Source organism: Ictalurus furcatus, chromosome 27, assembly GCF_023375685.1.
Source record: "Ictalurus furcatus strain D&B chromosome 27, Billie_1.0, whole genome shotgun sequence".
NCBI classification, from domain to species: domain Eukaryota; kingdom Metazoa; phylum Chordata; class Actinopteri; order Siluriformes; family Ictaluridae; genus Ictalurus; species Ictalurus furcatus.
In genome coordinates, this window is record NC_071281.1 from 17,779,258 (window position 1) to 17,795,633 (window position 16,376).

Here is a 16,376-nt window from a genome sequence, read left to right on the forward strand (position 1 = left end):
AGTTTACACCCCCCGGCTCTTAACGTGTTAGTCGTGTTGCCTTCTTGAGCATCAGTGAACGTTCGCACCATCTGTAATAGTCGTGTACGAGTCCCTCGGTCGTCCTCCGTGTGAAAAGATGGATCTCGATATCCATCATATAGCCGCTGTTGGAAAGGGCTCAAATATGTAGAAGATGCTGGAAAAGTAAAGAATGTGCAGGACCTGGGGGATTTTTCTGAAGAACAGTGGGCGGTTGAACTGATCAGGACGAACAAAGGACTCGTGAAGAACTCTCACAACACATAAACACATCACGTCGTGGATCATCCAGGTAATGACACACGGGATTAATAATCGAGCGTGTGTAAACTTTTGAACAGGGTAATTTTTTATAAATTCAGCTATTATCGTGTCTATGTGAAATAGATTATTCAGGACAGGATTAAATAAACAACAACATGGGATTTTTATGATCCGTCTTATTTTGTTAACAGTGTTGAGATTTAGCAGATTCTGCAAGGAGTACGCAAACTTTTGGGCACAACTATGTGTATATATAACTCACCTGCTCACATAAATAATGCCACTAGCCTTGAATTTTATCCAGGAGCAAGTGACTTCTTTTACAATGCACCGCTTATTCTGAAACGTCTAACAGTGCGTTTATTGTTTGTTTAATGAATGAACGCGTTAACAGCGCTCTTTATTATCCGAATCAAACGTGGTGGAGAGAGAAATCACAATTTAATTATAAGCAAAACAAAACAGCACAAGTTCAAGGCACTGGCATGACATCACCACGTCTCAGCACTCATCTTCTCTTGTCTGTTCTTTCTGTCTTTTGATTGAAATCTCTCCTGTAAAAATGAATTTCATTTCCGAACATGTTAACCTGGTGTAGGATGGCGGTGCGTTGCGCAGCAGCCGCTACTCGGAAGTTCGCCAGTTCTATAGCACCTCATATAACGACCCTGTTGGTCCACGGTAAACAGGTAACGCGCGGGGGGCGGGGTCACTGCTTCTGCATGCTTCTCTTTATATATCTGTCGAAACTGAGTGAAACATCACCAAGTTTTCCATTAACAGGAGAGCACGCTTCACTGATGAGCTGCGATGATGATGATGATGATGATGATGATGATGGTGCATTTTATATTAATTTACACCTGTGATTAATGGGTTCTTGTGTGTGAAGATAGATCAGTAACTGAAGCTAATAATAACAGACCTGCCAACCTTTACGCATCGTGTGCAGGAGCTCAGTCGGAGTGCGTTGACACGACAAGAGTTTTCACTCAGAAGTACATCGAAAGAATCCGCCCCCCAGATGGGACTCTCAGATGGAAGCCCCGCCCCCTTCCTACAGCTCGTCTCGTCGCGATAAACGTATTTTTAAAATGCTCGGTTTGACAAAGTAATATCTTTGATTTTTTTTGATTTATTTTTTTAAAGGAAACATTTATTTGACATCTATGGAAGGAGTCTCCAGTGTCAGAACTTTAGGAAGTTAATCAGCCCAGGAAAGTGTTCACCGGTTTACACTTTCTGGTTTCTGGGTAAAATGACCGCTGTGTTGTTTATTTATTTATTAATTAATTTATTTAGAGAGAGAGAGAGAGAGGTAGTGGTGAGGGAGTACCTGTAACGCTGCGATGACGTAAATGAAGACGGGAAATAACTCGACTCCCGGTCGCACCACAACGTTACATCTAATGATCCCAAATTGTCCGAATACTCGATTCTGATTGGCGTTAAAATCGTGTAGCGCACACCTAGCCCTGGATTATCCCTTACGTATAAACCATTAAAATGCGTGACACGTGTGAACGTCGTGTTTTTTTGCTTTTTACTCGGGAACTGCACATTATTTCCCTTCTATGTTGGCAGCTCTGTAATATTATTATTATTATTATTATTATTATTAAAGTAATTCATACTACTACAAAACTTTCGCAGAAAATGCAGGGGCGTGCACTTCCGGCGGGTCGTTTTGGAAAACCGATGGTGGGCTCAAGGGAAGAGAAAAAATGTTCAAATTTAACTCGGTTTAATTTTTTACCGTTTTCATTTAGTGAAGCGTGTTCGTTGTCGTGTTGAGCTTCGCACCCTCCCTCATTTATTTAATTTGAGCTGGGCGATATGGAAACGATACGACATCGATACTTTCGGAAAATACTCTGATAACGAAAGTGTGATGAGAGAGCGCTTACATATTGAATCGTGCTGCGTAAAAGATTCATTAAATATATAATAAGCTACAGTGCTAGACCAAACCAGACTCCTTTATGTAAATGAGGCTACGGTAATCCCCGCCTCCTGTTTCGTGATTGGTTGCGTGTGTAAATTGACATTATCGCCCAGCTCTCGGTGTACGTGTCCACTACAGAACGCACGAATCTCCACATCTCATAAATTAGTGAACATTAAAATACCTATTCTGGAGTCTATTCTACAGTTTAAAGGGATCCTTTGAGAACGAATCGCTGAGACTTTAGAACGATTGGACTTGAATATTCCCACTACACGTTTGTCATTCAGCGCCACTTCCTGCCTGAGGGACCGACCCGAGGACGCTAATGGCTCATTGTGAAGGCGCCGTGCGTAGGGAACGCTCGTTAATTTAGCCGGTTATTGAAACGCACGCATGGCTGAGCGAGTAGACGGAGAGACGGAGGGGGGGACCGGGGGGACGGAGAGAGAGACGGAGAGACGGGGGGGGGACCGGGGGGACGGAGAGAGAGACGGGGGGGGCCGGGGGGACGGAGAGAGAGACGGAGGGACGGAGAGAGAGACCGGGGGGAGAGAGAGACGGAGAGTCGGGGGGGACCGGGGGGACCGGGGGGACGGAGAGAGAGACGGAGAGATGGGGGGGGGGCCGGGGGGACGGAGAGAGAGACGGAGGGACGGAGAGAGAGACGGAGAGACGGGGGGGACCGGGGGGACGGAGAGAGAGACGGGGGGGCCGGGGGGACGGAGAGAGAGACGGAGGGACGGAGAGAGAGACGGGGGGGAGAGAGAGACGGGGGGGACCGGGGGACGGAGAGAGAGATGGAGGGATGGAGAGAGAGACGGAGAGACGGAGAGAGAGACGGGGGGGACCGGGGGACGGAGAGAGAGACGGAGAGACGGGGGGGGGACCGGGGGGACGGAGAGAGAGACGGAGAGACGGGGGGGGCCGGGGGGACGGAGAGAGAGAGACGGAGGGACGGAGAGAGAGACGGGGGGGGAGAGAGAGACGGGGGGGACCGGGGGACGGAGAGAGAGACGGAGAGACGGGGGGGGAGGGGGGAGGGACCGGGGGGACGGAGAGAGAGACGGAGGGACGGCGAGCAGCCTTTGATGGTGGTGGAAATAAACGCTCATGAAATAAAGCTTTCCGGTTGTAAAGTTCAGGATCTGAAGTCGTGTAAAGTTTCGTAAAGATAAAGATAGCATTTTTACTTTCCCGATAACGATCCCGATACTGAAATCTCCTATCAGCCGATATGGATACCCCTTTAAAAACTACTACAAAACCGCTTCCACTGCAAATATAATAACGTATATTAACTATAGATATAATCAAATCAGTCCTAACAAAGAAATACAGTCATGTCTCAATGTGTAAACATTTCCAGTTCAAAACATACAAATCTTTTCCAAATCCAGTTCCAGTCTCTCTTTTTTCCCCCCATTTATTACAGGATCGGATTGAATTCCTTCTTCTTCTTCTTCTTCTTCTCTGACATTCGATCCGCCGCTTTTAAAAATGATTCTCGTTTGTTTCGATGCTGATCCCGGGTATCGGATCGTGTCTGCTAGCGGTATTAAAGGAAATGAAAGCTTTCCCGAGTGCTAAACTTGACGTGAATACATTACTCACTCCAGTGTACTACATGAAGAACTTCCTGCTGTTGATGTTCCTGTTCAGCCGGGCTGTGAGTGTTAACCCGTGTGGGATGATGTGTTTCTGTTCACCAGGTCCGTTGTACGTCTTGCTGCCAGTCTCTTAACTAAGCTAGTGGACAGCCTTGCTCCGAGTATTACTAGCGTTTTAGTGCATGGCAAGCAGGTAAGTGGGAACCAAGATCAGGAGGTCCAAAGAAAGACCCCAGTTTAAAAATGTAGAGCGGTAGAAATGGTAGAAGTATTTCTAACTTTTATGTATAAAAGAAAAAAAAAAACCCAACAACAACAACATTTTAATGTTCACTGATCATTTGTGTATGTATTTTCCACTAAATTTACAAACGCGCATGTTTCACTGCAAGTTCGATAGGTTCAATCTCTAATCCTCTGTACGCTGCTAACGTAGCTGTTCACACTGCTAATGCTAATGCTAATGGTTTATTGTTAGGAGAACATATGTCTCATTTGTAAGTCGCTTTGGATAAAAGCGTCTGCTAAATGAATAAACGTAAATGTAAATGTAGGAGTGAGACGATATGGTGATGGATGTAGCGCGTTAGTGAACAGCTCAAATGAGCTAACTAGTGCAGAGGGACATAACACTTCAGAGGGGAAACGATATACGTTTTCTTCCACATTCTTCTGCCTTCAGAAGTTTATCGAAACAATGTAGAAACCCCGATTTCTCAATGTTTTTACTTAAAAAAATAAATAAAAAAAAACACTGAAGGACCAGGGGTAACACTGGGATTTGCGAGGATGCTCCTGTATTTTCAGCCTCGTAGATCAACCCCAATAAAAAAAATCACACCAGATTTACAAACATTTTGCTGATGTTTCTTCGTACTGTATGTCGATGAACGCCGATCAGCCGTGAACTACCGAGCGCATTCGTGGTAGATTTGCATTTAGCCACGCTACACAGTGAAAGAGCGCGTCCTAAGCGGCGCAGTAACGCAGCTCAGCCACTGCAGCTACCACAGACACGCTCTAACTCCTCCTACTTTTCTAGGGTTCTGTTACTTTTGTCCTAACTGAATGGCCGATCTTTTTTTGTCTATATTTACACTTTCTTTTTGTCGTTAATATGAAACACGGAGTTATTTATTAAATGGTTATTAAATTGGTGTGTGAATGTGAGTAAATACATTCGAAACTATTGGAACGGCAAGGCAAATTCTTTTTTTTTTTTTTGTGCTGTACACCAAAGGCATTTGGGTTTGAGATGAAAAGATGGAGATGAGACAAGAGTTTAGGATTTCAGCTTTCATTTCCTGGTGTTTACATCTACACGTGTTCAACAACATAAAACATACAACCTTTTATCAGACCACCCAATTTTTTTAAAAGTATAGGAACTCACTCTATATATATTTACAGCAGCGGTTTCTTTCTTTTTCAGGACATTCCAGATTGTTGTGTTGGCTTTGCCCAATGTTTCTGCAATGCCTCTGATCAGCTCCCTTTTCTCCCATAGACGGCTCTCTGATCTTCCTGTTGGTTTATCCTTTTTTAACGACAAATGCGGTCTTCACAGGTGAAACTGAAGGATAAAACCAAGAGTAGATGTTCAGAGCTGTTTATTGCTTAAACATTCGATCTAACAGGACACGCCTGGGAACAAGAAACACCCGTCGTGTTCCAATATTTTTGCTCATCCACAAATTGAGTGGTCGGATACAAAATGCGGTATGTTCCATATCGTTTACATATAAATAGCAGGACATAAAAGCTGAAATTCTAAACTCTCTTCTCATGTTCATCTTTTGATCTCAAACCCAAACGCCTTCAGGCTACAGCAAAAACAAATTTCGCTCATTACAGTTCGGTCATCAGGCCATGAGTGTACTGTAATTCGTCAGTTTTTTCATCACATGACAGTAAAACGTCGACTAATTTGTTCTCTGGACAGAACTGGAACATCTGACAGTTTTCTGAAAATTCGTTTTTTAATCATTTCCTGCAGATATTTGAGATTCCCTGATCGTTGTACATCATCATACCGATATATCGTCCCACCCCCTATACACTATATTATACTATATAAAATACTATTTGCTGTATACTGTACAAGCTCTGATGTGTCCTGTGCTCTCTCTATCCCAACTCCAACTGATTCTTTTATATATATACATACATATATATTTTTATATATATGTATGTATGGATGTATGTTTTCAGTTCTATACCATTTCTCAGATTAATTGCGTTAGATTAACTGCAGGCCTTTTTCCCCCTCCGACAGTCCCGAACTGATTTATTAGACTGAATCTCCAGGAGGATGAAATCTGCATATAGATTGCATCCTCAAGGCAGTTTTTTAAAAAAAAAACGCTTTAATAGCCTGAAACATAGTTTTGTTCTGAAAACTGGGTCAGTCCACATTTGAGCCATGCAGGCTGCGGTGCTTAAGCCTTAGAGACGAGACCTGCAAAAAATACGAAAGGGATCGAGACCTTCTGGGGGGGGTTTTACGAGCACAAATCTGCCTGCTGTCTGTTCTGGATAAATTGCGGGTCACGGGGCCGAGTTTAAAAGCGCTCGGGCTGGAATAATAAAACGACGAGGTGAGACGTTTTATTCAAATGCAGAAGAAACACGTAGATTAGCGGCGAACGGAACGGCGGGGACGAGACGAGACAGCCGTGGTTATGAACTTTTGGCTTTTGGAATGTTTTACTGGTTTAGTGTAGAATTAGTTTGGAGAAATCGGACACATCAGAGCATGGACAAAATAATTCACCATTCGCGAGTGGATGATTTTGAGAGTTAACTATTTTGTTGTCGTCGCTGTACCAGGTGACTCTGGGTCTTTTTGGACACGAGGAGGAGGTGATCTCTAACCCGCTGTCTCCGGCTGTCATTAAGGACATCATTTACAGGAAGTGCAGTCCTCACGGCGAGCGAGAGGCCGTGCTGCAGCAGGAGCTCGTCATCCACATCGGCTGGATCATCTCCAACAACCCCGAGCTGTTCAGCGGCATGCTCAAGATCCGCATCGGGTAACAAACCGACACGTGAAACAGTCCTTAACTCCATTTGAACCACTTCACCGACTCGTTCATTCCAACCGAACTGCATGACAGAAAAGAAATGCCGTATCTAGTTACACCACGCCACAGCGCTGCTACGTTCTGGATTCTGATTGGTCAGAAGGTGTCGATTCATTTTCTAGAACAGCGGCTCTGACGGTAGCGGGTCAGAGGTAAAGCTGCGACCGTTTTCCGACATCTTCAGAGGAGTTTACGCTTATTGACATTTTACATTTAAAAAATAACGTAATAGACAGCTTGCTGTGGAACAAGAGGAATAAAACACTTACACAGCGATGTGCAGTTACAGGAAATGAATCAACTCAAGCTTCATAACAGCAGCCTGTAGATGATTCTTTTACTGTTGATTTAATGAGTTAATATTTCTAATAAATTACTCCGAGGTGTCATGCGACTGGAGGTTTTTAATCTGCTAAGAACGTAAAGTAAGTTACAGAAGGGTTTCTACTGTAGAAAGAAAGTTCGTAGTGATGGTTTGTTCCATGGTGTGAATTTGGAATTATTATTATTATTATTATTTTGGAACAGCTGGATCGTCCAGGCCATGAAACACGAGCTGAAGATCCGTGCAGGAGACATGCCGCCTCAGGACATCTACCAAATGTCACCTAGTGACGTCAAACAGCTGCTGTTGGACGTTCTTCAACCTCAACAGACCGGCAGGTGAAAAACATAAACCTCACTGTTTTACGCGACTTCCTCGTCCCTCGACACGACTCATCAAACTCCCGCCTTTCTTTTTAAGGCCATTCCCAGTTTCAATTCGATGTTCTAGATGTTCAGTAGATTTCTAGATGTTCTTCTGCCCTGGTCCTAGATTCTTTTCTGGTCAGCAGAGGTTCTGAGTCTTAAATTTAATCAAAAGGTTAGTAAAACCATTAAAAATGACTTTTTAAAAAAAACATCAGGGCGTGGCTGAATCGGCGTCAGATCGACGGATCTCTGAATCGTACGCCGCTCGGGTTTTACGATCGCGTCTGGCAGATTCTGGAGCGGACGAGTAACGGCATCATGGTGGGAGGGCTTCACCTGCCTCAGGTAAATTCATCACCGTTTTGTTTGGAACAGGGTTTTACACAACACACGCTCATTAACTGTCAACACGTTTGACGTTTCACCGTAACATTCTCTTAACGTGTCCTCGTATTTAAGTGTGCTTTATCTGGATATCCAGGATTCCAGTGTAGATCGGTGTGTAACTATAAGGCGCTCTTTTCCAGACCTGGAAAATGACAGACATTTGGAGTTTTTGAAAGAGTGCAGATGTTCGGAGCTCTCCTTGCAATCTTGCAAAAACGAGTATAACCAAAGCGAGACCATAAAATTATCAATGGAAGAAGAAAAAAATTCAATGAATCCAAAAATCCAACAAAATCAGTAATAAATCCTCCATTTTGGTGCAGCTTTAGCCGTGACGCGGTATGAGTATTTAATCTTCAGGTTCTTACTTTAAATGAAGGTTAATATACAGTTTTTTTTAAAAGAATTATTATAAATATTAATTGTAATTTCTGATTTCATCCAGATTCCTAGTTCAATTGTCCTACTTCAAGTCCTATTTACACCAAAGTTTTCTCCAGTGGGAGTTTGTTTAGGAGGAACCATACTTGCCCTTGCTCATCTGGTTTCTAGGAAGCTAGCTAACACACCATTTATAAATCTTTTTTTTTTTAATTATATAATGTAATTTTTCCTGATTAACATAACGAGCCACCATTGTATGGAAATTATTATTATAATCCAGTCGGAAAGTTTTATATAAGATATGACGTTGGTACAGGATGAAGCCGTCCAATAAACAAGGGGGCAATTACTTTTGTTGTTGGGGAAATTAGTTTCTTAAAGAAAATAACTGATGGCGAATGCCGATACTGATGATATTGGTGCATGCTGAATATTGTGGTATATATCGCATAACTGATTATTGGCGCTCATCTTCACAACACACCACTGTCCCCCTCTTTAGCAACCCACTCTGTCTGATATGACCATGTACGAGATGAACTTCTCCCTGCTGGTGGAGGACACGCTGAAGAACATCGTGCTGCCCGAATACAGACAGATCATTGTGGAGGTGAGGCTCTGGTTCAAGCACATGTTCGTATATTACAGGACATAGCAGTAAAGTGTGTGTACGGTGTGGTTCTTCTCTGGTTCTGCCCAGCTCCTGATGGTGGTGTCGCTGGTGCTGGAGAGAAACCCGGAGCTGGAGTTTCAGGAGAAGGTGGATCTGGATCAGCTGGTGAGAGAAGCCTTCTGTGATTTCCAGAGGGATCGAGGACGAGCCGATGCGGCTCAGAGTCAGGTGAGGGAGCTGTCATCACCACCACTATCACCCTTGTCACTATCTTGACCATCATAAACATCATCATCACTGCCACCATCACCATTATCATCTTCACCATCACAACCACTATAACCATCACCACCATAATTACCACTATTACCATTATGACATGTTTACAATGATTGATTCCACAAGACCTTGTAAATAATAATAATAATAATAATAATAATAATGTTACAGAAGGAGATGGAGGTGTTCTATAACACTCCTCCACTGGGGAAGAGAGGCACCTCCAGCTACCTGACTAAAGCTGTGATGATCCAGCTGCTACAGGGGGAAGTGAAGCCCTGCAAGGACGACCCCTGCTCCGTCAGCTGAACACACTTTCCTTTTTTTCTCTCACTTCCTTTACCCCCCACTCTCTCTCTTCTTTTTCCTTCTCTTAGTCCAGTTTATTTTTAGCATGTAGCGCGTTCTCACCCTTTGCACTTCCTCTTGTACGTTTTTAAACTGCACTGTTACACTGATTTTTTTAAAAACCCGAGTGTTCAGTTCACCTCCTGCCCCTCTCATCCCACACCTTCCTCACATAACGCTTTACTTCATCGATTTGGCCTCTGACGGCCCAGTTTACAACTCGCACCATTAACCAAAAGCAAAAAGTGAAACCCGTTTATACACTATAGTGCTGATAATAATAATAATAATAATAATATTGTGAGCAAAATATTATCAGTAAGCTACTCGTATCCTATCTGTCCCATTCACAGCATCATACACAGCTAAGCCCCACCTACCTGACAGCATAGATACAATTCCATTGGCTCATATTTCCAACATGGCTCTGGCGCTATTTAGGCAACGTTTACACCGCATCCCACGGTAAAATTATTTACGTTCATTCGAGAAACTTAAGCAACAGCTTGGAAACAATAAAACTGGGTTAAACAGACTACAGCTAGCGAACTAGCATTACACCAAGCGGTTGTCATGAATCCATAAAGTTAAATATTCACTTAAATAAAGTCTTGAGGCATCGCTGCAGTAACGACATATTTTTCACACACGCTAGAGAGAGCGACATCAAGATATTTTGGTAAAAAAGCCGACCGTTTTAATGGCTAATTGTGGTTAAAATCATTTATTTATATGAAATATTGTGTTACGATCGTAACGTGAACTCAAGGGTAATATAATAATAGTGATTAGTTTTATTCATGCACTCTTTATACACGCCCACACCTTCACCCTACTCGTCTTCCTCAGATCTACTCTCTTCATTTTTGGCCCGGTCAGTTCTCCACTTTGCTTTTATTATATGCTGGACCAAACGGGACAAAATTAAACGTTAATATTCACGCTCGGTATTTATTAACAGCTGTTTTATTTGATTGTTTTACTCTCAACGACCTCTCTGCAGTAACGCTAGCGTCCGAGTAAGACGGAGAGCATGTTAGCGTTAAAGTGGTTGAAAGTGTGAAAAGCAGATCAAGCTAGGTCGCTAACTAGCTAGCAAACGTTAACCAATAACACAACAGAGCTGTGCATAACCTAATAGAATTAGCCGACCCCACCCACTGAGGGTGATTGACAGGTGAGCTTACCTTGTAGTAAGACAGCCAAGCAATTAAGGTGCAAATTCAAGTCTGAATGCATAAGTTTGTGCCCCCCCCCCAGGTTTTTGAATGCAAACTATATCCCTAAGTAAACATTGACGTGTGATAACGAAGACGCGGCGTAGAACTGCACACACCATGTCTTTAATGCGCTGCTGTGAGTTTGACTGATTTATTTATTTATTTATTAAAAGATGTATAATAATTTTGGCTCGTTCGGTCCAGCACGTGTAGTTCCACACTTACACCAGCCTGCTTATAACAAACTGAACACTGTGAACAGAAAAACAAATCGAACTTTTAGATTTTATTTCGGTTTTTTTTTTTACCTGCCTCCGCTGATTTTCTGCAGGATGTCGGGAAGCGTCCGTGTTTCTCACTTCTCCCTGCATGTGGATTTTTTTTGTTGCATGATGGTGGAACTATGAGATGTCTGAAGTTCAGTATTTAATCAGTTTCAGTAAAATAGAAAAGATTATTCTAGAGTTTTATGTTTAGAAGGATTTTCACCGCTTTAGCAGACCTTTCCTAGTCCTAAAGCGTCGGTGGAGTCGATTAAAGCTGTGTGTTGAATTAGTGTGTGTGTGTGTGTGTGTTCGTTCATTCTCCCTGAAGACTTTTTACAGACCCTTAAGTGTAGAAATGAAATAAATGCTAATCTGAAGTGCACACTGATGTGTTCTGGTCTTTTCAGGTTTTGTGTGTGTGTTTGTGGGGGGGGGGGGGGGGTGATGAATTAAACATGGGTGTGTCCGATCCAAATCACACGGCGAAATGTACAGCAACTTGTGTTTCGGATATGAAACAGGACAGAAGCAGGAAAGGTAACGGAATATCTTTTACAATAAGGAGTACATTACACTCACAGCAATCCTACGATGTATGACAGGCAGGAAACGGACTCACTTAGCATTCCTCTAGAGCAGCAGTGTCAAATTCATTTTAGGAAACGAGACACATTACACTCAGTATAATATCAAATGGGCTGGACCATAAAAAAAAAATAATTCAAATAAATCACGTTAGTGACCGGAAACCCATCAACAACTCCATACTCTCCGACTGCACACACACACACACACATCTTCATTAGGAGCCCCTGTACACTTGCTCATTCAGTGGAGTTCTGGTTCGGGCCAGACGGGTCTGAGCCGACAGGAAGGCTACGGTAACTCAGATAAACACTCTCTGCAACCGTGGTGAGCAGAAAAACATCTCAGAACCGACAACATGTCCAACCTTGAGGCGGATGAGCTACACCAGAAGAAAACCACATCGGGTTCCAGTCCTGTCAGCCAACGACACGCCAAGATCCGAGGCTACAGACTCGCGCAGACCGGGCATGTTCACACACAAGCGCTACGGGGTTCTCTAGCAATCAAATCTTAGTTCATTTTAAAATAAACGTCAGATCAAGTGTGTGTGTGTGTGATGGTTAGCAGTGCTCTCACGTCTCCACTTCCTTTTACTGAGAGAATCTACAGGGATGTGATGAGCGCTGGACCCCAATCATCATCATCATCACTTTGATGCTTGACGTTGTCAGTTCTAAACTGAGCTTTAGTTTTAGTTCAGGGTTAATATCCAAAAGTAAACAGCTCTATAAAACCAAACAAGTACGAGATCCTGTGGCTCGGCTGGATGAGAGAAATAATAGAGAAAATAGATTAAAGAGTCTAAGGAAAGACGAACGCTCTCATACACACAGCTCTCACGCTAACCACACCCACTCCCAGCATACACCAGAGAGAGGGAGAGAGGGACAGAGAGAGAGAGAGAGAGAGAGACACACACACAGAGAGCGAGAGACAGACACAGAGAGAGGGACAGAGACACACACACAGAGAGCGAGACAGATAGAGAGATACACAGAGAGAGACAGAGAGATACACAGAGAGAGAGACAGAGAGACACACACACAGAGCGAGACAGAGAGATACACAGAGAGAGACAGAGAGACACACACAGAGAGCGAGACAGATAGAGAGATACACAGAGAGAGAGACAGAGAGACACACACAGAGAGCGAGACAGATAGAGAGATACACAGAGAGACACACACAGAGAGCGAGACAGATAGAGAGATACACAGAGAGAGAGACAGAGAGACACACACAGAGAGTGAGACAGAGAGATACACAGAGAGAGAGACAGAGAGACACACACAGAGAGCGAGACAGATAGAGAGATACACAGAGAGAGAGACAGAGAGAGAGAGAGAGGGGCTATAAAAAGAGTAAGGTTTTCTCTCGTAAAAGTTAACAGGGCTTTAAAGTCAGAGCGCTGAAGCGTGTCATAATGGCCACCGCATCTGAAACCATAACGTATTCATAACGTATTCATAACGTATGCGTGGCCCGATATGATAACTGATAACATAACTCAGTATTAGTAATTCTCTTGCGGTTCATGATTAAACCCTCAGTGTGTAAAGAGGAGGAGTCTGCAGCGGGGCGGGTCATATCGGATCGGATCGGATGATAATATTGAGATCAGTTATAATCCCAGTACACTTTTCTAACACACTGAGGAGATCCTCATATCTTTATTACTTTTGTTTTTTTGTTTTTTTTAAACTGGCTGAAAGTAGTTAGTTGGACATTAAAAAAAAAAAAAAAAAAAATTGTACTTAACCTTTAAAAAGGTGTAAATTGAACATATTCGACTTTAAAAAGAAATTCTACGTTCCAGTGTTAAACAGATTTTTTTTTAAATATAAAAAATAGAAATAAATACATTTTGTAGACATGGTTATTCATTTTATTCTATTTAAATTATGGGGTTTTTTTCAGCCCTAACAGCTAAACACAGCTGTTTCCAAATCCGTCTCTGCCCTCACGGCTAGTCAACTCTTCTTTTATTTATTTATTTATTTATTGTTTTTTTCCTTTTACGTTCGACCTGAAAATCAATTTAGTGTTTTTCTTGGAAAAGCAGCTCAGTGTTTAAAAAAAGAAGAAGAAGAAATTGCTGAGGCGTGCAGCAGTGTGCATCTGTCCTACTTCTCCACATCCTGATTAAATCCCGAGTGATGGAGTGCGGCGCTCGTTCCCGGCGGCTGATGATGAAACCGCGGCTGATATTTTTACATCCTTAGAACGCGGTCTCCATTTTTTAAAAAGTTACGGAGAGCTCGTCTTACTTTCCTGGACAGTTTTATTTTTAGAACCGTCGGGTGCAGGGGGAAGGACACGAGACTCCTCTGCTTGACGTTACAGGTGGAGACACGGTGCCGTTACGGTCTCCAGGTGAGACTCATTCTGAAACCAGAGTTTAGCAGGAGATGTTCTCCTGCCTTGTGCTCGGTGTTCCGGGGATAATCCCTAACCCTAGATAAAGCGTGTATTGAAAATGAAAAAGAATTTAAATATATACGGTGTGTATTTCCTCAGTGGATGGACTTGTAACACTTTTTTTTTTTTTTTTTTTTTTTTTACACACAAACGGCAATAAATGTGATTAAGGAAGCCATTCCGGATCTCTAACCAGGACCGGCTGGCATTTTACCGACTCCAAGCGAGTTACTCCGGACTCCTGAGGAATCGGAACCGAATCCGATTAAAGATCCCGAGAGCGTGGGTTCGGTTTAATGTTGGCGTGTCGGACGTGAGAGAGGTTTTATTTTCCTCACACTGATGAGCGACGACACGAACACATGCCCAGCGCACTGCAGTCTGACCATCATTACTGCGGAGGTCATACATTTACCTTGTAATTATTTTGGTTTAAAGATCTGAAGAGTTTTTCATTTAGTACCGCCCTTCAGAAGCTACATGAGACATGAGGAGGAGTAGGAGGAGGAGGAGGAGGAGGAGGAGAAGGAGAATTTGTATTCGTGGTTGTTTGTCTCCATCAAGTGGATGGAATAGATAGTAGATTTTTTTTTTTTTTTTTTAAATAAATAGTAGACAGGAAATGTTCCACAGAACTACTTTTCATTTCATGGATTCACTGAGGAATTATTTCTACTAGATGTCCTGAAAGAAATACTGAGCCTGGTGGAGGAGTGAAAAAATAAAAATAATAATAATAATAATAATAAGAAGAAGAAGAAGCAAAATCAAAGAGCAGGAAAATAAGTAAGGAAAGAAAGTAAGAAAAACAGATCAGGAGAGTGAGAAAGAAAGGAAAAGAAATAAGGAGAATGGAGCAAAAAGGGAGGAATGAAAGAAGGGAAGCAAAAAGAACAAAGATAAGAATGAGAGCAAAAAAAAGTTGAGAGGAGGGGGGGAGGACAAAAGGTTAAAAAAGAATGAAAGAAAAAGAACATAAATAAATAAATAAATAAATAAATAAATAAATATAAATACAGAACAGATGAAATGAAAGAAAAACTGAAAATAAAAAGGAAAATGTGTTGCTAAAGGAAACTCAATGAAAAGAGAAAAAAAAATAGTGGAATGGAGGAACAAGGGGTCTGTAAGGAAGAAAAGCAAAACGATAAAGTTGAAAAAGAAAGAAAGACTGAATACTTTAAGGAAAGGGAAAAAGTTGAAGGAAGAAAGAACGAAATAAACAGAAATAAAGAAAGGAAGGATTTGAAGGAGAGAGGTGAAGGGGAAAAAACGGAGAAAGAAAGAAACAAAAACAAACAGAAAGAAAAAGAACATTTTTAAAAAGAAAGGATTTTAAGGAGAGACAAAAAGGAGGGAAAAGAAGGAAAGAAAGAAAGAAAAAGAAAAAAAGAAAGAAAGTAAAAGCAAAGAGACAAAAGAAAAGATCCCTGAAGCGGAGAGCCTTCTTTCAGATCCAGAAGCTGTTCAGTTTGCACAGGGAGAAGTTTCAGCATGAACCCATCAGCGCCTCAGAACTTTACCGCAGTTCGAACATGCTAGCACGGCTAATCCCTCAATCTCCTTCCGGAAAATAAACAAACGGTCTCCGACATCCTCTTCTGCTGAAAATAATAATAATCCAACAGCAGAAACCTTCAAAGAATCTGAAATGGTTTTAATGGTTATAACGGGAATTATATTTAATGGTTTTTAATGGAAACTGTAATGGTCCCTCCCCGTCTCTATTATTAATTTGTTGCCTTCTATTGGTGGAATGTTATGTCTAGTGGATACCATTAAGGAACCAATAACGGTTTTAATGGTTAGCTAATGGTTTGTAATGGTATTTGTAGTGGAAACCATTAGTAATCTCCGTCAGCCTCTGATGGTTTCTATAGTTTGTGGGTTTTTTTCCCAGCAGGGTCAGCAATCCAGCTATGCTAACCTTATTTAGCCTTACCTAGCTTTACCTCATGTTCAAACTTGTAGCCTAGCACTTTTATTGTTAATAAAAACATTTCCTCATCATTACGACGGAGCTCTACGCTAACGCTCTCTAACTGCTACATATCAAAACTGTAGTGATGACCGTGACGGCTAATAGCAAACACATCGCTTCTGTTCAGCACGCTTGTTCTTTTCATTTGGATATACGTGGCTTCTGCTTCGTTTACGCCGTCCCTATTACCAGGTGTTTCGTTATTATTATTATTATTATTATTATTATTATTAGCCGTGATGTGATGACTCCTGATCAAAGCGCTGCTGCGGCTCT

General features: G+C 42.2%; 1 protein-coding gene across 4 annotated transcripts in view; it reads left to right on the forward strand.

Annotated features, from left to right (window-relative positions):
* The window catches only part of phkb (phosphorylase kinase, beta), an 89,935-nt gene extending 78,440 nt beyond the window's left edge, over nt 1–11,495 (forward strand). For 3 of the 4 annotated variants that reach the window (XM_053616773.1, XM_053616771.1, XM_053616774.1), the window contains 7 exons: nt 3,943–4,033; nt 6,670–6,872; nt 7,452–7,586; nt 7,832–7,961; nt 8,890–8,997; nt 9,088–9,228; nt 9,451–11,495. In XM_053616773.1, coding sequence (XP_053472748.1) covers nt 3,943–4,033; nt 6,670–6,872; nt 7,452–7,586; nt 7,832–7,961; nt 8,890–8,997; nt 9,088–9,228; nt 9,451–9,588 — 946 coding nt within the window. In that variant the 3' untranslated portion in view covers nt 9,589–11,495. Of the gene's footprint in view, nt 1–883; nt 975–3,942; nt 4,034–6,669; nt 6,873–7,451; nt 7,587–7,831; nt 7,962–8,889; nt 8,998–9,087; nt 9,229–9,450 lie in introns of all 4 variants that reach the window. The other variant, XM_053616772.1, reaches the window with a different exon arrangement.
* Nucleotides 11,496–16,376: the final 4,881 nt, after the last annotated feature.